Here is a 21,906-nt window from a genome sequence, read left to right as displayed (position 1 = left end):
CTCCAGGCAGCTTTCCCGGGCCAACGGGGCTGGGGTGGGTGCCCCCCTCTGTCAAAGCACTTGATGTCCCCAGGTTGCACCTGTTTCCTCGCCTGCCTCCACCAGCCTGAGCTGCTAGAGGGCAGAACCCTTGTCCTGCTCAACACACACAGGATGGACAAACGGCAGGACGCGTTGCTCAGGACCCCAGACCTGGCCGTCTGCTGCTCCCAGAGCCTCGGGCACCCTGCCTCTACAGCGGGGCTTCTCCCGTCAGCCCTAACTCCAGCCTATGGCATCCCCTGCCTGGAATGCCTCGTCCATCTTGCAGGGCACAGCTTCAGGCCTGCCTCCTTGCCCCTCCACTCGGCAGGCCTTTATGGATGCTGAGTGCCAGGCCAGAAGCTGGCTGTCTGCATGGGTAAGAACAAAACCGCTTCCGCACATAGCACCCATGTGTGTTAGGCCTGCTTCTAAGTCCCTAGCACATATTAATTCATAACTCCTATCGTGTAGGTTCTAGAACTGTCTCCATCTTAGGAGAAAGGAAATGATGGCACAGAGAGGTCCATTAGCTTGGCCACTTATAAGTGGCGGGATTTGCATTTGGACCAGGCAGCCTGGCTCTCGCCACCACCCACAATGAGAGGTGACATCCTGCCCTCCTTCAGGGGCTCTGGCAGGTGAGGCAGGCTGCTGTGGTTGTCAGGAGGCAGCCGGGGTCAGTCACAGCAGGGGAGGAAGAGTCCCACCCACATCTTGGGCCTTAGACAGGACGTCAGAGGTAGAGGTAGTCTGGTATGTGCTGGAACGTCCATCCTTCCCTCCCTGGAGAACTAGCTGTTGCCAGGTTCAGCAGACCTGCCCTGCGGTTCTCAGAGGCTTATGACCCCTTATGTCCCCTGTGATGGGCACAGGCCCTGGGAGCCCGGCATCCAGGTTCATACAGCGTGGCTGGGGGTCGATGCACTGCCTGGGGACAATATGTTTGCCTGCCCCTTGTAAAGGGAACGGCTCTGTTTTCTCCCTCTTGTAATTGTTACCATCTGTTTCCCTCCATCGTGTTTGTTGATGTTTTCTTGTTTTAAAACTGAAATGAGTCAGATTGGAAGCTGATTTAGGAAAAAGTGTCTGGGAGGGGAGCTCCAAGTGGCCATGGGGGACTCCGTGTTTCAGAGCTGTGGAAGAAAAAAAAAGATTCTGTGGGGCAAGAAGGGAGAGTCTGCTAGCGTCTCCTGCCCCATGGGGGCCGGCATCCCCCCGAAGCCCGAGCAGACTGGGGCTGTACAGAAGGCGTGTGTGTGGGCCTGGTGTGTCAGTAGGCAAGTGTGTGTGTGCACGCTTGTGCATCTTCAAGAACGTGCACACATGTGTAAACCCGTGTGTTGTCCAGGAACGGGGTTGTAGAATGCACACACTGTGGGTGGTTGGAGTCTTGTGTTCACAAGGACATAGATGCGGAAGGGGAGAGCTACAGTCTGGCTGTGACCAAGGTCCAGGTCACCGCTCTCAACTTATGTATGTGACCTCACATGGATCTCTAAACTACCCCCCTGCCTGAGCAGTAGAAGTTATGATGCCAGAGCTGACCCTGGGTGAAGATGTGGGAGGAGACAGCCTTATGTGTGGGTATTTACAGAAGTGAAAAGCCCCCAGGGGTGACTCTTGTGGGCAGAAACTGGTGTTGAGGGTGGGCAGCATGTGGCTTTCCGGAACATCCTTCTCTGGGGCGCTTCTGACCCAGATGCTGTGTTGCCCTGCCTGCCTCACCCCAACCCCAGAGCTAAGCTTAGGGTTTGTCTGTAGGGCCAGGAGGCTTCACATCCTGCTGAGGACCACCTGCTGAGGGTGAGAACTGGCCTCCCCGAGCTGCCATTCTATCAGGAATTTTAAGTTAGTGACTCATGCCTCTTCCTTCCTATTCCCATCCACCAGTCACCCTAGGCTCTTGGTTCCTAATTATTGTTATTTAAGCCAAAGAAGATGCCCTGTGACTCTGCCCCTGGCTATCTGGGTCTACAAGCCCATCACAGCTCTAAGACCTTGACCTGCAATTCCAGTGAGCTAATAGTAATAATAGCTGCCATTTGCTGAAAGCTGTGTGCCCTTTGATTTGCCCCAGCTTCTGTGCTAGGGCCCTGGAAATAGAGGACATCCACTCCTCACCAAAATTGGTCTTTGGAAGCAGGATTATCAGGCCGGCTTTATAGGTGAAGAAGCAGGGACTCTGAGGGGTGAACTGATTTGTGCAAGGTCATAGGGTAAGTTAGAGGTCTGGAGCAGGCCTTGAACTCAGAGCCCTGATCATTCTGGAGAGGGGAGGCACTTCAGGAGACCTGTGTGCTGTCAGCCAGACGATGCAATGTGTGGCGTCCAGGCTGGCTGGGTTTCCCCTAGAAATTCTTGGATCCTGTTTCTACCCTTGCACCTTTCATTCCAAGCTTCTCCTTCCTGGGAAGCCACCTGGCGTGTGCTCAGCCTAACTGCATAAGGCTCGGCGTGCAACTCACTCCACTTACTGTGATATTTAGGAGCAAGCAAAGGAAACTTCTCGTGTCTGCATATTTAAGCGCTTTTATTAAGTGGAACAAGCTATTTCTGAACACAAGAGTGGCCAACAGCCTTAGAGGAAATTAAAATGAACCATGACAATGGAAAATTGCACAGGGGCACGGCGGATTCTCCGGAGATAAATACGACAAGCCTTTCAACAGCATTCAGGAAAGACTAAAGATCATGGAGATTATGTTGTGAGAGAAAAAAGCAAACCATCCGAAAATTAGAGCTCAGGCTGGTGGGCAGACCCGCCATATGCTGGTCAGGCCCTTGCATGTCCCTCTATTAAATACCCCCCAGTTCTGGTGGACGAGGTGGAGCCCAAAAACAGCAGGCAGACAGAGCTTCACTAGGTTCGGACAGCATTTTCTGAACACCCATTGTGTGCAGGCTATGTAAGTGCAATCAACAGAATTGTGTCCCCCTAGAATTCGTATGCGGTACAAACCTAACCTCCATCGTGATGGTATTTGGAGATGGGGACTCTGAGAGAAAACTAGATTTAGATGAGATCATGAGGGTGGGGCCCCCACAAAGGGATTTGTGGCTTTATAAGAAGAGAGGCTAGAATTTTCTCTCTCTCTCTCTGCCAATGAGCCCCAGCACACAATGGATGAAGCTGTGGTAGCCAGGCAGCACAGCATGGAAGAGAGGAGGCCTCTCTCAACAGTGAAGGGAAGGAAGCCTGGGACCAGGCAGTCTGGGCCCCTGCTGAGGAAGGGGTGTCAGCAGAGGGGGTGTGTCTGGACCCCTCTCCCTGACCCAGGGATCCAGAGCAAGTGGCCACAGGCCCTGCATGCCATCTCTCAGCCGGCTCCATGGTGAGCCAGGTCTAAGCCCCCCAGCACACAGTACTGTGGTTGTCCCACTGCTCTGTGACCCACCACCCTGCTCCTCCTCCAGTGCCACTCCTGAGGACCAGAAACCTATCTTCCCCAAGAGGGCCGCTTCCCTGTGTCTCTTTCCCTCTTGCACCTGGACCTGCAGTGATTTGGATAGAATCTGTCTGCCCAGCAAACTTTCTGAAGAGACAGACTGGTGCTGAATGATGCCATTTCTTTAAAAAAAAAAAAAAAAAAAAAAATCACTCAAACCACCTCAATCCTGAACTAAGGGATCCGAGCTGGACTGTGGCCAGAGGACACTCCTCTCCCTCAGGACCCTGCCTGGCTGCACATCGTTCTCATGACAGCGAGCCTGTGGAGGCAGAAAGCAGAGAGACAGAGGACCAGGGAGCTGGGAGGATGTTAACTGAGTCCCTCATTGTGTGCTTCTGGAACATTCCACCACAGAGCTGGTCAGTCCCGTACTGAGTCAGAAGCCAGGCTCCAGTCCTGAGGCACACGCTCGGGTGGACTTGCTTCGGTGAGTCTTGAAGTCCCGGCAGTAAAGCTATCTTAGCTCCTTCGGCTCTGCCACCCACCTGAGGAGCTGCCTCACAGGGACATTTGTGCTGCGTTGTTTGTTGCATTGTCCTGCCTGACCTTGGGGTGACCCTGCCACAATCCCCTCTCTTGTTAAGGCTCTAATGAGGTCGCTAAAGACGTCTCTGTGTCAGGACCGCCTTGCCGAGCTCTCAGTTAACTTCGTGCTCAGAGAGTCGGCTGTGTGAGTCACACGGCACAGGGCTTTAGAACTTAGAACTGTCCCCTCTCACTGGCAGGCCTTTGTCTGTGGGAAAAAATAAGGAATGCTCCGCCGAGGCCCGAGACTCGAAGGGTAGACTGCAGGAGTTTTAAAAGGAGTGTTAGGTGTTTGCTGAAGAAAGGACCCTGAGGAAGAGTTGCAGACAGCCAGCCAGTACTTATTTTGGGGTTCTTCTGGCTCTGAGGTGAGTCCTGCACTCAAGGAGGGCTTGGTTAATCCTAGAATGCCTTCTACAGAGGGCCTGGCAGGGCCTCAAGGGGCAGAGAGGCCAGTCCGGTCCCCGGCCAAGGTGCACGAAAGAGCCCTCTGCATCCCCAGGGGTAGTCGGGAACCGTCTCCGGAAGTCCCGGGAGCCTGGCTCAAAATTAGTACTGGATTCTCAGGGCCCAGGCCTCTGAGGGCCAGGCCGGATCAACACACGGTTCAGTAAGGGACCCGCACGTATCCCCACATCGACTGCTGGCTCAGCTGCCCTTCACACAGGAGTTTTCTCAGCAGATCCACTGAGGATTTCAAGTCTGACAATGACAAAGCTTCCAAAATGGCTAGCATCTGATGTGCATCTGAGTCTGGAGTTGACCCTGGGGAGGATGGGTGTGTCACGGGCTCTGAGGCTGGGAGGTTGAGGGGTGGTTCCCGAGTGTCGCTGCCTGCAGGGCTGGCATTGGGAAATGTCCCATCAAAGGCCAGAGCCAGGCTGCTCCTGCCATGCCTCCCTTCCCGCCCACTTTGGTGTTAAGAATGAAGACAGGTCGCCTTGCTCCAGAGGGAGCTGCGTCGCCACCAATGCCAAGGTGAGCGGGGACACGCGGGGCGGCTGGGCCTCTGAGCGGGCAAAGCGGGTTACGGCTGTCGGGGGGACGATGAAAGGCCCATCCCAGCTCTGCGAGCAGGTGCCCCTCGTTCTCCTCCTCGTCCCCGTCTGTCCGTCTGGGCCACTCGCTCCATCACATCACAGGCGTCTGCTGAGGGCCTGGCCTGCCCTGCACCTTTCAGCAGAATGAAAGGGAAACTGATATCACAGGGAACTGAAGCACAGGAAAGGGCCTCTTTCTTTTCAAAGACTTTCATTTGTGATGGGCTTTTTTTTTTTTCTAGGTGATCTTATTTCAAAGCCCCTTTGAAAATTTTGTGGGTTTTGTAATGGATGAAAAGTAACTTGGAAATGGGACTAAGAAGTTTTCAGTTGAAAGTTGTTAGAGGCAAGTTGAAAGCTCTGAGTTATAAGGTTCTGCCAGATTTATCATGTCTTTTGTCCACAAGGCCCATCCGTGGGGTGGGGGCGGGGGGGCCGGAGGAAGGGGCTGGGGGCCTAGACAGGGCACGTGAGAGAGCACAGCCCCAACACGAGCGCCAGCCGTGGCTGCTTTACGTCCGCGAGGGCAGCCGTCTGAGCTGCACTTTTAGCAGGAATGTCTCCAAGGTATAGACTTTGATGTGGGGAAAGGAAAAAAGCAAATGTACTCCCAGAATACTATAGGAAGCTGGGTTCTATCAGAAACGAGGGCCACCGTGCAGATGCTTCCTATCTGAAAGATAATTGTGACTGAAGCTAAGGCCCAAACAGACCTGAGAGAGGGGGCCTGGCCTGAGCCCTGGGTCATGTCCATGTCAGAGAACTGACCAGAGAAGAAATGATCGGCACAGAAGAGGTTTAGGTAGAAAACCAGGAAAAGCATTGTCACAGAAAGGGAACGGAAGGGAGTTTCGAGAAGGAGGAAGGTGGAGAAAGGACGGCCGCACTGAAGTGTAGAGGTCGACAGAGGTAAGCAGGAAAGCCAAGGCATCCGGAATCCCACGGAGGGGAGGACCATGAAAGAACACGGATGGATGCTGGAATGGCAGGTGAAGTGGTCAGACATCGAGTTTTCAGTCCCCATGTTGGAGATCCAAGGCCTGATGACCAGAGGGAGGGAAGAGAGAGCTGGGGACAGAAGGGACGTGACGGTGGACCCTGCAGCACACTTTGGAGAGGAGAGGTGTCTGTACCACCCCAGCTCTGACACTGAAGAACTGGCCCCAGTGGAGAGTGTCAAGACAACACTGGCAGGGGTTGGGGGAACACGTCGGTGGTTGCTTAGGGTCTAGGGACTCTGAGGCAGCAGGACACATGAGGGAAGCCCAGCGTGCTGTCAGGGTCAGAGCAGGAGGCTCAGCTGGGCTGGACACAGAGGGGTAAGGGGAGGCCATGGCTGGTACTCAGAGCACAGGGGAAGGGTCTAAGTGTTACCCCAAAAGGGTACTGCGGATGAAGCCTTGATATGGCTAAACCAGTTTGTGGGGCTGTCAGCCACAGCAGGAGGGGGCTGGGGCCGGGTGGTCTGGAACATTCCACCCATCCCAGATCACTTCGGAGGCTCTAAGGATAGAATAGACATGAGTCACCGTACCGAGTCGGCCTACTCTAGCTATTGCGGAACTTCTCTGGGTCCTATCACTCTCTTCTGTAAAATAAAGGTGAAAACACCTTGTGGAAGGAAATCTTACCGTGCCCGTGCCTGGCATGTAGGAGGCACTCGATAAACGTGAGCCATGAGGATAGAGGCAGTCCAGGCAGCTCTAGCTCATCTGTGCCTGGCATGTGTTTATGGCTGAGCTGGTTGGGTCCCTGTGGTGACCCGTGAGACAGAAGGCACAGGAAGTGGTCAGTGGTTGCAGGTGACCCTCGGGGCCGGGCACAAAGCCTGGAATCACAAGGCCACATTAGAGGCTGGCCACTGGCCTCCAGTCCTATCCCCAGCAACCCAGCACATGGCTGCCCTCACCAAGCTGTCCCCTGGGGTCACTCCTTACCATGGTGTCTTACCCCTCCCCCAACACACCCTCTCCCCACCACCCGGGATCCTGGCAGGAACACTTCCCCCCTCCCCCCCAGAGACATCATCATATTCTGTAATATGATTGGAATCTGAATATATATTTAAAATGACAAGATTGAAATTAAAATTTAAATAAAGAATTACTTTTCTGTAAGTTGCTCCGAAAGCAGTAATTTAGCAGCAAATTGATAGAGAAAGGTAAGCACTGGTCCTTTAAACCATCATGCAGTTTCCGGCATTCGAGCCAGAAGTGTCTCAATTTAACACATCATTGGTTAGTATTATTAGAAATTTCAGCGGTCTCCGGAGCACATTATGGTGGTGCTCTGAAGGGGAGGCCGAGGGCGCCGGCCGGGGTCCAGGGGGCCAGAGAGGGCAGCCTCATTCATGAGAGCAGGAGGGGCTCCAGAGAGCGTCCCCTAGCCCCAAGTGGGGATTTGACTGTGATTATTCTCGTATGTAGTTCAGTAGCAATCATGAAATGAAGAACTGAGAGACCCATAAATGTCATTTGCTCTTCCCAGAGGCCACAGATTTATAGCTTTAGCATCTGACAAAATGTCCTTCTGACCCCTTGAAACCTAGGCTGGGACCAGGGGTCCATGAAGACAGTGTCACCAAGTAGCCGGCTCCCATGAGGCACATGAGCAGGACCTCAAAATCTGTCCCATTCAGGACTCGCCTGGCAGTTTCCAGCCCCTAAGTTTCCCCACATTCGGGCACAGAGGCCTGCAAACTTGAATATCAAGACTGTCATCGCTTGCCAGAGTGGGGTCAGTGGAACTCCTACATCACCTGATACGCTTGTTAAACCACCACCTTTAGGGGCCCCCTGTCCCAGACCTACCGAATCAAAAGCTCTGGGGTGGCAATGTTTATAGCGGCACTCTCAACAATAGCCAAATTATGGAAAGAGCCTAAATGTCCATCAACTGATGAATGGATAAAGAAATTGTGGTTTATATACACAATGGAATACTACGTGGCAATGAGAAAAAATGAAATATGGCCTTTTGTAGCAACATGGATGGAACTGGAGAGTGTGATGCTAAGTGAAATAAGCCATACAGAGAAAGACAGATACCATATGGTTTCACTCTTATGTGGATCCTGAGAAACATAACAGAAACCCATGGGGGAGGGGAAGGAAAAAAAAAAAAAAAAAAAAAAAGAGGTTAGAGTGGGAGAGAGCCAAAGCATAAGAGACTGTTAAAAACTGAGAACAAACTGAGGGTTGATGGGGGGTGGGAGGGAGGGCAGGGTGGGTGATGGGTATTGAGGAGGGCACCTTTTGGGATGAGCACTGGGTGTTGTATGGAAACCAATTTGACAGTAAATTTCATATATTAAAAAATAAAAAAATAAAAAAATAAAAAAAACAAAAGCTCTGGGGTGGGTCCAGAAACCCGCATTCCTAACCCACACACGCGCTCATGTTGGAGAACCCCTATGTTAGACGTGGTCAACGCTCTACCTGTGTGATCTTGGAACCAGTCCTCTTGCTGACAACCTGCTGGTCCTAGAATGCCAACAGTCTAGCTAGAAATGCATGAGCTATAGTCTAAAAACCCCAGACGCCAAAATGGCTTCTTCCCAAAACTGGATTTCCAACATCGGAACACCATTCTTCAAGTAAAACTTGCCTTCATAGGGCCTCACCTTTGTGATGCAAGAGCCCCAGGGAGTCAGTCCCCACAGGTGGACGCAACACCATGCAAAGCCTCAGTGCCCTGCGGGGGGATGGATGCCTGAAAAGGAAGTGAAACACCCAGTCCTTGCAGCAAGTGGCCTGCCCTGCCGTGTGCAGTCCTAGAGCCACTGTGATTCCCCATGGCGACCCAGGGCCTGGTGATCAGAGGTGCATCTTCACTTCTGCTGGGAGCCGTGTGGGAACCGACTCCTGCCCCGAGCATCCTCCAGAGTAAGAAGGGAAAGGAGATGACAGCTTCCACGGCTGATGCTGTGCCTGGGACACCAGAGCCTCCATCATCTGTGTGCTCCCAAATCCGTGGGTCTCTGCCACCAGCCTCTGCGGAGCATGGAGCCGTGCTGGCTTCCTCACGTTGCCCAGCTTCCGGACGGGGAACCTCACCCCAGAGTGTCTGAGCAGCAGGGCACACACCTGGAAATGGAGCTGCAAGGGAAGCTGCTGGCAGAGCAAGTCTTCCAGCTCCCACCTCAAGATGGGGGTGTGGCAGAGGTGCCGGGCAGCCAGAGAAGACGCCAGAGGCCCGCTGAGGGGCTCAGGCCAGGTCCGCAGTGCTTCCGCAGAAGGGGGCCCCCAAAATCCAGACCAGTGGTTCTCAGGGAGCCACACCAGAGCTTGTCTTTTCCAAATCAGGAAATTATGGGGAGTCATGAGGCAAAACGAGGCTGTAGGTCAAGCTCAGAGCACAGTCAGCCCCAGGTTGCCCACCCTGTTGTCCTCCCCGTGGCTTGTCGGTTTCACCCAAGGCCCCCTCCCCCCACCCACCCAGCCTGGGGTGTGCCTGGGGAGAGGCTACCCCAGCTTTAGCTTCAGCATGTATGGAATGACAGTCCCCACTGTAGTCTTGCTGGGAGCATCCTCTCTAGAACACAGAGGATACATATGCGTATGTATGTCAACAGCAACACACAGATGACTTTTTGGTCTTTTGCTATCTTGCAATATACACAGTAGACTGTGTATGTTTCCACACACCCCCACCCCCACCGCCCTGCAGTGGCTTTAAACGATGGTTCATAGTATCTCACAAATTTGTGCACAGAAACTCTGACAGGTCTTGGCCGGACCATCTGCTGCTTCCGTGGTGTTGACTAGAGTCACGTGGTGGTATTCCTCTGACCAGGGGATCCGAGAGACCCAGGAAGAGGCTGAGAATCCCTTAAAAGGCTTGGCCCCCAGCTGGCATAGTGTCATAGCATCTTGGGTGTGTTCCTTGCGGCCACTCTCCCAGCCTATGTCGTCCTCATGGGTCCCTGGTGCAGACCTACCCCATCCTGCTGGTGTAGATGTCTCGAGGGCAGGAGCTAAGCTTGGCTATCACTCTAGGCCAGGAGCACCAGTGGACACTGGTGAGATGAGGGCTGGGGGACTCCGGGCTCCCTTGAGGGGAGGAGGCTCGCTGCTGTGAGGGATGGGGCCAGCTGTGCTCAGTGACGCTCAGCAGAAGGCCGTCCCTGCCAGCCCCATCAGCACCACACAAGTGACAAGAATGTCAAGGCTCGCAGGTTCCAGTCTGCAGGAGATGGACATGGGTGGTGGCATTGTCAGTCCCCCCAGAGGAGGCCACTTGAACCCCGAAGTGGACTCTGGAGCCTGGCTCTGTCAAATGTATCCAGGCTGGAAACATGCTAGTTGCTATAAGGTCCTTGGTAGTGACTTTGGCCCGAATCCATCTCCCTTAGTGAATCTGCCTGGCTTTTGTGGCGCAGTGCCAGCTCCCTTCCTCCAGGAAGCACTCCCTGACTTCCAGAGTCCATTGATTCACCCTCTTCTGACCTCTTCGGGCGCAGAGAGGAAGGGGCTGAGCCCTGGCTTCTCCCAGCCCCACAGAGGGAGGCACCAACCTCAGTACTTGCACCCCACTCAGGCACGTGGGAGGGAGCCAGGGGAGGCAGGCACTAGGCCTCCGAGCAGCCCGTGGCAGCATTCAAGGCAATGACATTGGGGGGCCCAACACACAAGGCCCCACAGTCTGGAACCTCATCTCCCCAGTAAGGGGAACTCATTGATTCACGTGTCCCAGGTGCACGGAGCCCTTTCACATCTCTGTTCCGTGATGTGGCTCGCTCTTCTGGAGCACACTCCGTGCACTCATGTAGCCCTTGCAACAGTACCGGATGCTCCTATTATTGGCCAACACCGTAGCTCAGAGACACGGCCTCTTCATTCACTCCCTGGGCCCCACGACAGGCCGAGCGCTGTGCCGGGTGCGTGTTCTCGCGGAGCTGGCTCGCCAGTACAGGGTCAGTACACCTCACCCCGCAAGGCAGTGTGCAGAGACTGCGACTGTCGTGTGCACAACACGTGGGTCCAAGAACAAGCGGGCATGTGAGGGCCCCGGCTGAGCTCCATCCCATCATCTTTCAAATCTTCCTGACCACCTGGGATGCTGCTCACTTACATGGCACCTTTGTGCAAAGTAGAAAAAGGTACTTCCTCTGGGTGGACAAACGAGCAGAAAGTAGCCCCTCTGGGCGGTCGCAGCCTCGTGGGTGAACCGCCTGGTGAGCCCATGGTGCCCCCAACCCCCTCTACCAAGCATCTTTGCATTGTGCACTCCTTCCCCTAAACAGAGCAGAGCCCCCGGGGGCGGCTCTGTGGCGATGTGTAACTGGTTCTCCCCAAGCCAGCAGAGCACAACCCAGGGGCCCTGTGAGTCTTGTCGCAGGGTGGAAGTTCCCAGCCCCCGGACCAGCAGGTGCCTCAGCCCGTGCTGCCGCCTCACAGAGAGCTTCCTCCATAAAGCATCGGGGTCTTTAGTGTTCTTCAGTCGCTGAAAGAAGCAGGATGCTGTCAGCTGCCGTAAAAATGTGACCTTTGAAAATTTACAAGAGCTCGGGGTTTAAAAGCTGCTGCGTTAATGATGCATCCTATTAGCATCTCATTAGAGGGAAGCAGAGAGAAGCCTGCCCAGCCCGGTGATGGGCAGACAGGGCCACTCCACAGCACCAGGCAGGAGGAGGGCTCTCCTCATCTGCCTCTCTCTGCCCAGTGTCATCATATCAGGGAGCAGAAGCATGGCCAGGAACACTGGCAAAAGGCCAGATGTCTGGGTGGCTTCGCTGATAACCCAGATGATGCAGTGGGAGGGGGCTCCCTCAGCCCTGCCTTCCTCCCCTGGCCTGAGCTGTTCTCCTGGGGGGGGCAGGGGGAGTTCTGTGGCATTCTTGTGCTGGCAACCCCCTGGCAAGAAGGGGAATTTGGGCAGCCTGCTCAGGGTGGGAGAGACCTGGAAAGCCTTTAGTGGAGTCACGGACCTTTGGGGACTCTGGACCAAGGGAGAAAGTCTTAACAGGAGCTGAGTTCAGAGCTGGAGCCATGGACCTGCACACGATGCCCCAGAAGCCTCCAGAATTTGGGGACTATGTGTTTACTTTGGGCCTGGAGCCCCTTGCAGGAGGAAGGGCTCTGGCCTGGCCAAGCTGACTCACATCCCCGGCTACAACATTCCTCCCTGACCTGGGTGCCCAGGCGCCTGGCAAAGTGCACAAGCGTGTCCAGTTTTTTTCTGGAGGGAGTAGAGAAAGGAATGTTCATTTCATTGTTTTAAAGAAATAAATAGAAATTTCTGAGCTGTGACTTGCTCATAGCTTCAGAAGTTGCTTGGGCTGATTAGAATGAGTGGCCTTATTTATCTTTCTTGAAGGAAAAAGAGAGACCCTGTTTTCCTTCTCACAGTAGAACAGCTTTCTTGTACATAAGAATTTGCTTGTACTATTCATGACAGACACAGCAGGCCTGTTGGGGCCTCACCCAGTTATCTGCCCCCACCCGGCCACTCGGGGCGCCCCCCTGCACCTGGCTTCCTTCTGGAGGCTAACGGGGTGCAGTTTGCACAGCTGAGGGCTGTGCTCCCCAGGCAGCAGCCGCTTGAGGGCAGGGCTGAGCCTCAGTCATCATGTCCCCTGGGCCCTGGGGCTGGGCCTGGCAGGAAGCAGGGGCTGAGTCTCAGTCATCTCGTCCCCAGGGCCTTGGGCGAGCACTGAGCAGCGGCCCAGTGCTTGTTTACTGAACACACCAACTAACCAGCAAATGCACAAGTGAACGACCTGGCAGGAGTGTCTTAGAGCCAAGGGACTAAGCCCTTGAAAAAGTGTGCGGTTTTTCAAGTCAAGGACCCCACCCCCAATTTAAGGGCAGAAACAGGAACTCCTGAAGTTTTAGAGTTCAATATCTGGTTACCCACTCTGGAGGAGGAGACCCCCACCCCGTCTCCTGGTGGCAATGTCTGATGTAAGGGCCCCGGACCAGAACCTCCAAGTTTCCAGAGCCCTTCCCTACCCTGTCAAAGCACCAGGTTGGGGGCACGGATTCTGATTCAGCAGGGAAGAAATGGCAAGGGTGGGAGGACCCTGAAAACCACACCTACCTCTGGCCTGAGAAGCCTCCGGGAACCATGTCCCCTGCCCACCTGCCAGGGTGCAGCAGAGAGGGGCTGCAGCGCCCCCTACTGGCAGGCCGGGTCTCTGCACTGTCAGTGAAGGAGGGTGCCCCAGGAGGCTGGAGTGTCACCACTCAAACTTCACCCCTACCCAGGGCCCTGAATAGGACAAGGCACAGGCTCCTTCCCTTTCGGATGCCGCCGGTTACGGGAAGCCACCTCTGCACCTCTGAGCCCCCTAGCACCCAGGGGAACCTGGGAATGCAGAGGAGGCTTGCAGACAGGGCACACTGGAAAGCTGTTTAGAGAAGCCACACTTCTGTTCCATGAGTTCCTGATGGAACTTCCCCCCTCCCTTCCCCCCCCCTCCACCCCCACCCCCGCCATCACAGCCAACCCCAACCAAGCTCCCATCTGTCCCACAGACAGAAATGGGGCAGGGGCCTCTGAGAAGGAATCTTGTCCATTGAATTGTTCTTTCCTCAGGAGATTCACTCTTTCCCTTTGTTTCCTGCTCTGTTCACAGAAGCAAAGCTTCTGAAATGCAGGCCAGAGATAAAGTGCAGCCTAATGCAATTAGCTGAGTGCCGCCTACAGGTCCTAATGGGATACGGTTCCTCCCAGCCCCAAGCAGGTGCTGTTTGTCATAGGCATTGTGCATCAAAGACCCAATAAGTGCTGTCAGCCATGGCCATCCCCTCCATCCACCCGTGCCGGCTGTTCCAGCTGCTCAGAGAGGCCCAGTGAGGGCGATGCCCCTTCCCCCCCCCCCCCCCCCCCCCCCACCGCTGGGACACTGGGTCAGCTTCTGTGAGAAGTCACGAAGACCACGGCCTTCCCCAAAGAGAAGCCCACAGATGCCCCTTGTGGCCTCTTGGAGCTTCTGTGACTGTCCCTGGTGCACAGCTATCTCTGCCCCCCACCCCACCACATCCTTCACCCCAAACCTGGTTGGGCTCTGGCTGCACTCCTGGGAACTGCAGAAATTTCCAGAAACCACCTCTGCTGAGACTCACACCCCCACACACACCCCAGTTATCCCAGTCCCAGGCTTTCCAACTTGCTTTTGGATTTCTTCCCCTCCTCCCCCTCCTGCACCCCCTTCCCCTCCTCCACCTCACCCTCCTGCTCCTCCTTCCCCTCCTCCTCCTTCTCTTCCTTCTCCCACTCCTCCCCTCCTGCTCTTTCTTCTCCTCCTCCTCCTCCTCTCCCCTCCCCCTTCCCCTCCCCCTACTCCCCCTCCCCCTTTCCTCCATCTCCTCCCCCTTTTGCTCTTCCTCTTCCTCCTCCTCCTCCTCTTTCTCTTCCCTCTTCTCCTCCTCCTCCTTCTTCTCCTTCTTCTTGTCCTCCTTCCCCTCCTACCCCTCCTCCCTGTCACCCTCCCCCTCTTCCCCTCTCCCTTCTCCCCCTCCTCCTCCTCCTCCTCCTTATCCTTCCCCTCCCCTCCCCCTTCTCCTCCCCCTCTCCTCCACCTTCTTGCCCTCTTCCCCCCTCCTCCCCTTCCCTCTTCTCCCTTTTCCTCCAACTTCCCCCCTCCCTCCTCCTCCTGCTCTTGCTCCTCCTCCTTCTCCTTCTTCTTTTCTGGCTTATTACAAAGGCCATGGCCCTGGTAGAAAATTTGGCAAATACAGAAAGGTATAGACAAGAGAATAGAAGTTACCCATGTTCCTGTCACCAAGAATAACACCTCTGCTAACATTTTGTTTTTTTCTCTCCTGCACATATTGCTTTATATATGAGCTTATATTTGTGTCACTTTATGTCCTGCTTTTCTCATTTAACATGATAGTGTAAGCATTTTGCCATCTCATTATGCATTTTAGTAAACATGATTTTTAATGACTATATAATATTCCATCAAGGCAGTAGCTCAGAGACCAGTGCAGTGCTAATGTTTGTCTTCAGCCTGGGGTTCATTTTCTCATTAATCTAAATATCTAAATTAGAGAATGAGATCCTGAAACGGAGAGCCTGTCTCCTTCTCACAACAAAGAGGGTCCCAGGGAAGATGCTCCCTGCTCCGAGCTGTCCTCCCATGAGCCTCAGTCCCCACCCCACCCCCCACGCCTCCTCCATGGACTGGCATATTGGGGGGCCCAGTGGCTGATATGGGGCCCAATGGTGGTGCTTTGGAAAGCCGTCCTCTCACATGTCAGAAGGCCAGACACGTGGTGGCACTGAGCCTAGACTGAGGACACAGCTGGTATTCAGCACATGCCCATAAATGTTGCAGTTTATTAACAATCCAACGGCCTGGGGGACTTCACATCTCACAGCACAGAACACTTTCCTTTATGATAGTTCAGGTGGACTGGGTGGTCATAGAGGGTGTCAGCTGGTGGGGGCGGGGGGGGGGGCACTGGATTGGGTGTTCCTGGGGGCGGGAGTTTACCCAAAGTGCCCGCATCTCCCAGGTGGCCCTGGGTGTGGCCTTGTGGCTCAGGCAGCAGGAGTAGTGCTCAGGAGATGGGCCCCCAGGGCAGCAGCCCACGCCAGGCCATGCTCATCCCCCTGCTCTGCTTCTCCCCAGGCTCCCGGCATCTCCAAAGCGGATAGTCAGTCCCAGGGACTCACGACCAGCATCCGGTGGGGGCAGACGCCCATCAATCAGTCCACGCCCTGGGACACTGATGAGCCGCCCTCCAAACAGATGAGGGAGAGCGACAATCCAGGTGTGTACTTGGACGGCAGCCAGAGACTCCCACGTGGAGGCTGGGAGCGGGGTTTGGAGGCTTCCTGGATGTTGTGACTCCTCAGCAGGCCCTGGCCCATGGGCCTGCGGCAGCCCACACCTGCATGGGGGTCGGGACGCTGTACAGCCTGGGCAGTAGCTGCGTCTCTGCCGCTTTCTCTGCTACTCGAGAAAGCTTTGGGGAGGCTGAGGAAGTAAGACTGACATCCCAGGAGCGACTTTGAATCTGCTTTGTGTTATTTTGAATAGTCATTCCCAAACCTCAGGACTCTGATTCGCCCACTTCTCCAGTCACACCTTCCAGGGAGGCTTTGCCTTGCCAACGGTTACGTGAGAAGTGGGATGCTCCACCCCCCTGGGGCTGGGGGCTCCCCACCTCCTACGTCCCCCCAAGCCTTCTTTGGTCAGCCCTGACTATGACAAAAGCCTTCCCTGTTATCTCCCATTGGTCCCAGACCTCCCCTTAGGATACACAGGACACATCCGTGTTCACCCCACAGCCCTACAGATATCTGACACCCACCCATCCCCCCTCCAAGTCTTCTGCGGGATAAACACCCTTGGCCCTTCAGCCACACTCCAGAGCCCGTGGCGGCCAGTTCCTTTGCCCTCCAGAGAACGACCTCTCCCTCTGCCTCCATCGGTGCCAGAGCCCCACGCAAAGAACCCACACGTGCTATGACCTGCACCCCTTCATTCAGCCCCTCCACTTTGACCACTGCAGTCTTAGATCACCTCTGATTTGCTGCTAGCCACAGACATGCGCTGTCACCAGTCAGACCCCAAGACTGTCGAGGCAGTAACCCTGACCCCTGTCCATCTTCTCTCAGTCTACCTTAGGCAGAGGGGTGTGGGGACTCAAGGGCAAGTCCCTGTCAGTATCTTCCCATATGACTCTTGATTCCAGCTTTTATTGCTGACCTGTGCCTAACCTTCCCAGTATGCCACCTGCAGAGTTGGTGCTGATATCTTCCCTATCATCATCCAAATCATTGGTAAAAGTGATGAGCAGGACTCGGTCCACATCACTAGAGACCTCCTTCCAGTCCCCAGCATCCTCTGAGCCAATCACCCGCTCATAAGTCACTCACCACCATGGCCCACCATCTCATACCTTCACCAGAGTTATCAGAGAAGTCACGAGCTGTGTTCCGAAGCTCTGGTGCCTTGTTCCAGGCTCCGTGGCTAATCCTGGAGAGAAGGGACCTTAGGATGGGTGGGTGTCAGATATCTGTAGGGCTGTAAGGACCTTGTCCTTAAGACAGCAGCCTAGCTCACAGTGATACCGTCTTCAGGCTTGGGGACAATCCCCCTTAGCAGCCTGTTCTAGAATCTTGCTGGCACTGCTTCACCAACATTTTCCAGCTTCTAGTTTTCTGTCAGAGAGCTCCCAACTCCCCTTCTAGCCTCTGGAACTAGGGGTCCTGAGTGGCTCCCTGTCCCCCACTCTCTTCCTCAGACTCCCTGCCCCCAGTCTACACTGCCACTCCAGTGGCATCATGAAAACCAAGGTGGCATTTGGGTGATGGAGACCTAACCCCACACTCATTCGGTCAGAGGTGACCCAGACTGCCCTCCCTTGTCACAGTATCTTCTGGCTTCACTCACAAGCCCACTTGGGTCACCTCAATGTCTGCGCAGCTCAGGGGAACCTGGCCCTGCTCTGCCTGGCCTGGGCACAGCTGGTGTCGAATCTTGTGTCAAGTCTCAGGACGTGTGTCTGGACCCCCTTGTTCAGTCAAAATATCTTTAAGGGCCAAAATGCATTTCTGTTGTTTCCCCCAGGGTTGGTCATGCAGAGGCTGCTTAGGAGAAAGCCTGGTCCCCCAGCAAGGCAGTGGAAAACAGCCGCTGCCAGCCTTCCCCTACTGCCCCCACCTCCTGCTCCCCCTTCCTGCACCACAGGGCTCTTGCACAGCTCCAGGCTCTGGTGTTCTCGCCTTGCACAGGAAACACCTACTATCTTCACAATCTAGCTTTCTCCCCACCTCCTCCAGACAGCTATTCTCCAGAAAGGAAGGAAAAACACCAACATTTATGGAACATTTAACACATACCAGCCACTCTGCTAGTTTTTTTTCCCCCAAATACATTTCCCTCATTCAATTTTTCCCAGGAGACCTCTGAGGTAGGTGTTGCTGGTTCCATTTGACAGATGGGAAGAATGAGGCTCAGAGAAGAAAAGCAACTTGCCCAGGGCTCCTGGCTAATGAATGGCAGAGCCAAGATTTGAACCGAGAATTCTTTGAAGGACTCTGCTTTTTTCTCTCTGTGTTTTTGCCTCTGTGTAGATTGTGCTCCCCCTCTGAGCCTCCACGACCATCTGCTCATGTACCCCAACGCTACCGTAATCACAGATTTTTCATCTGGGGGGTCCTGGATGCAGGTGTCTTGTCCACCTCGGTGACCTTACCACCCAGCCCAGGGCCTGGGACAGTCGGTGTTTATTGAGTGAATGTGTATCCGGCAGATGACCTCTCTTCTGTCTCCCTTGCAGGCACAGGGCCATGGGTGACCACGGTGGCCGCCGGGAACCAGCCTGCCCTGATCGCACACTCCTATGGAGTGGCCCAGCCTCCTACCTTCAGCCCGGCCGTGAACGTCCAGGCCCCAGTCATTGGGGTGACCCCCTCACTGCCTCCCCACGTGGGGCCCCAGCTCCCGCTGATGCCAGGCCACTACTCGCTCCCACAGCCACCCTCTCAGCCACTGAGTAGCGTGGTGGTCAACATGCCGGCCCAGGCCCTGTACGCCAGCCCACAGCCCCTGGCCATGTCCACACTGCCTGGCGTGGGGCAGGTGGCCCGTCCGGGACCCACTGCCGTGGGCAACGGCCACATGGCAGGGCCCCTGCTGCCTCCACCAGCACCAGCCCAGCCGTCTGCCACCCTCCCCAGCGGTGCCCCTGCCACCAATGGGCCCCCCACGACTGACTCGGCCCATGGGCTGCAGATGCTGCGGACAATTGGCGTGGGGAAGTATGAGTTCACCGACCCTGGGCACCCCAAAGGTAAGTCCCGCTGCTCACATGCTCCCGTGTGCCCACACCTGTGCCTCCCTGAGTGGTCACCACGACACAGCGCAGACAGGAGTGTGTTCCTGGCATCCTGAGCTCTCCAGCAGCTCCCTCACTGGCCTCACCCAACCCAGAAGCAGTAGTGGGGCCTCCCCTTGCCCAAGACAGTCTGGCCTCAGACAGAGGAGGCAGAGGGGAAAGTGGAGGAGGGAAGGACAAGCTAGGCGAGGACGTGTGGGCGGGCAAGGAGAGGGAGGGAGGGGAGAGCCTGCCAAGTCCAGGGTCCTTCTGCCTCTAGCCCAAGCCTTAGGCCATTCTCACCTTTCACCCCAAAGCCAGGCCAAGTGTGGAATGAGCAGGAATCATCTGCTCCTCTTAGGGTTCCATGGAACAGTCTTTTGTGGGGCATTTTCCACCCATGAGAACAGTCAGGATGTGAACTGTGTCCTTCCCTAGAAAGGCGCCCTGTGCTGTGCCATTGGATGAGAGCAGCTCCCCAGATGTTAGGTGAAAGGAATGTCTCCCCAAGAGACACTCACAGACCATCCTGAGCCACTTCGATTATTTTGTTTCAAGGACTCAAGGGTGGCTCTGTGAGGGTCCGGGAAAGAGCACCTCCTGTTTTCAAGGCAGATCTTTGAGAACAGAGCCTTCAGATGAGCCCCCAGCCATAGGGTTACAACAAAGAGCATCGCTCCTGACGTCTGACCGAGGGATCTATCTATCCAGCCGGAATGCGGAAGGGGGCAGGAGGACCGGGACCACAGATGTTAGGCTGGTGGGGTGCATCTGCCCCAGACTTGCTCACTATCCCTTAGAGCTCAAGATAGCCAGGCCCCTCTCTTGCTGAGTGGGGAGGGGAGGCAGCCAGGCCTGGACCCAGTTGCAGGCAAGAGGGCATATGGTGGGCAGTCTCCCTGCTGGGGCACACAGGCCTCTTAGAAAGGGGACAGTAGATGGTTCTAGGAAGTGTGGACCTTTGGGCACAACCTCTCATTCTCCTTGCTAACAGCTCCTGGAGGTAGCCTGGCAGGGGTCCCTGCCTCTTCGCAGAGAACGACTCCCACTAGCCCTTCTTTCCTGCCTGCTCTCATGCATCTCTCTCTTTATCCTTTTGAGCAATTTTCAGACCTTGTCAAGCATCCCAACAACAAAGCCGTGTCTAGATCTCCATTGGGTTTAATTCCCAATCTGATTGCGCCCCAACTGCCTTTGTTTTGGAAATCAGCACTAGTTTTAAATGACAAAATTATAGAAAATTACATCTAAATTCTGGTAAACCCTTGCTTTGTTTAAGATCTTTAAAAAAAAAAATTGACTAAATTGATTTTTTGTTTGAATTGTTTTGGTTAAGCTCTCTCTCCCTTTAAAAAGAAAAAAAAAAAAACTTACTCCCAGTTTGTATGCTTCCAGCTCTAATACATTGAGAACTGGGTATCCTGGCTGCTCCTGCCAAAGCCTGAGGCACTGGGTGGGCTTCCCTCCCCCAACCACGGGGGCATTGCCGCCACCCCCAGAGGCCTCCTAGGGCTGATGAAAGGTCTTGGCAATTTGCCAAGTTTCAGACATACATCCAGGAAAAGGACTTATTCTGGGCTGAAAGGTAACTGGCCCCGTTGGGTCTGAAGTCCACGGTTTGGGGCTCAGCACAGAACTGAGATCCACCTCCCCAAAGTTGCCAGGCACAGGTGCATCCATCATCAGGCACCTGAACCCATAAGATCAGGAAGTTACAGGTGGTAGAGACAGGCCCCCGCTGGCCCCTGTGCACACTGGGCCAGCTGGCCATTTGCAGAACCACACCTGTAACATCTTTTTGGGGCCAGAGGGCATGAAGCATCCTCTGTGGTGAACCCAAGCCCACAGACAGGAAGGAAGAAGAGAGACGGCCCCCAATGGGGTTCGCTCTGCCAGCCCCTTTAGGGCGGATTCAGTGCTAGGTGAGAGCCAGGCGTGGGGTAATCCTAGAAGGTGTCCACAGCCCTGCCTTCCGGTAGACCAGTGAGACCCGCCTCGCCCACCCTGGCTCCAGCCGACAACAACCGGTGACCCATCTGTCACGCTGATTTCCATAGTTCACCAGTGAGAAGGTGGTTTCCCCAGAAATTACATTCAACTCACTTCTCTATTTACGGCCCTCATCAGCTGACTTATCCCCTTATATCTGTGGCGAAGAAAGACAATGAAGCATGAACGTACAAATGTCTCCAAACTCAAGCCTGGGTGGGTTGTTGGGTTTTTTTTGTTTGTTTTTTTTAAGTAATTTCTCTTTTCATTTCTAATCTTAAAAGCCTTTATTGCTACAGCTACAATTTGTCTGTCAGATCTAATGTCAAACTGCATATTTTTTAAAATAAGAAACCAGAATTTTGAAACCAAATCTTTGAAACTTGCCATGTGAGAATCATATTCCTGACAAGACCATGTGGGTTTGGATTTGGGTCACTTTTAATTTTGCCCCTAGGGATTTTACATCTCCAAAACTCAATTGATTTCACACTCCTAAATGACAGACAGCTGGCTCCAAGTGGGAACCAGGAGGCACTGCATGATGACATCAACACTAGTCAGAGCTCCACTTAAGAAAAAAAAAGAAAGAACTTTTCTCCTGTTCTCTGTTTGAAAGCTTGCCCGGCATTATAATAAGATTCACCATGGAGCTCCTTGAGATCTAGCTCATTAAAGTCCCGCGATTTTCCTCTATTGTTTGACATGACAACCTGGCCTCTCACGGGGTTGAGTAATTATGGAGAGATCCCCTCCATGAGGAACAGGTCTCGCCAGCCAGAGGGATGGGCCACCGGTATTTTTAGACTTCATTAGTGCCCTGATTTAAAATTTCACATTTTGTTTCTTATAATTATCTTCCAATCGACTGAGCTGAAATTTCTGTTGGGGCTATGTTAGTCTGCCTTCCCAAAAAGGGCGTTGGGACTTTAATTTAAAACTTAACCAATTGAAAAATAAAGGTGGTGCAGAAATGCTTTTTGATTTGCAATAGGTCAAGCGATTGTCTCTCATCTGTGACTAGAGAAGCCAGCTTGCATGCAGTTCGCGTTAATGAGTGTTATTTAAATGCATTGAGCACATATAGATTTTCTTAGGAAA

General features: G+C 54.2%; 1 protein-coding gene across 1 annotated transcript in view; it reads left to right on the top strand.

The window, feature by feature from the left end:
• KLHL29 (kelch like family member 29) overlaps positions 1-21,906 on the top strand; it is a 144,512-nt gene that overhangs the window by 67,471 nt on the left and 55,135 nt on the right. Inside the window, exons 2-3 of the mRNA XM_042933582.1 lie at positions 15,621-15,762; positions 18,280-18,792. Of these exons, the coding sequence (XP_042789516.1) occupies positions 15,621-15,762; positions 18,280-18,792 (655 nt within the window). The remainder of the gene's footprint in view (positions 1-15,620; positions 15,763-18,279; positions 18,793-21,906) is intronic.

The sequence above is a fragment of the Panthera leo genome, chromosome A3 (genome assembly GCF_018350215.1).
Source record: "Panthera leo isolate Ple1 chromosome A3, P.leo_Ple1_pat1.1, whole genome shotgun sequence".
Taxonomy (NCBI): Eukaryota; Metazoa; Chordata; class Mammalia; order Carnivora; family Felidae; genus Panthera; species Panthera leo.
This window is presented reverse-complemented; position numbering and strand designations above follow the sequence as displayed.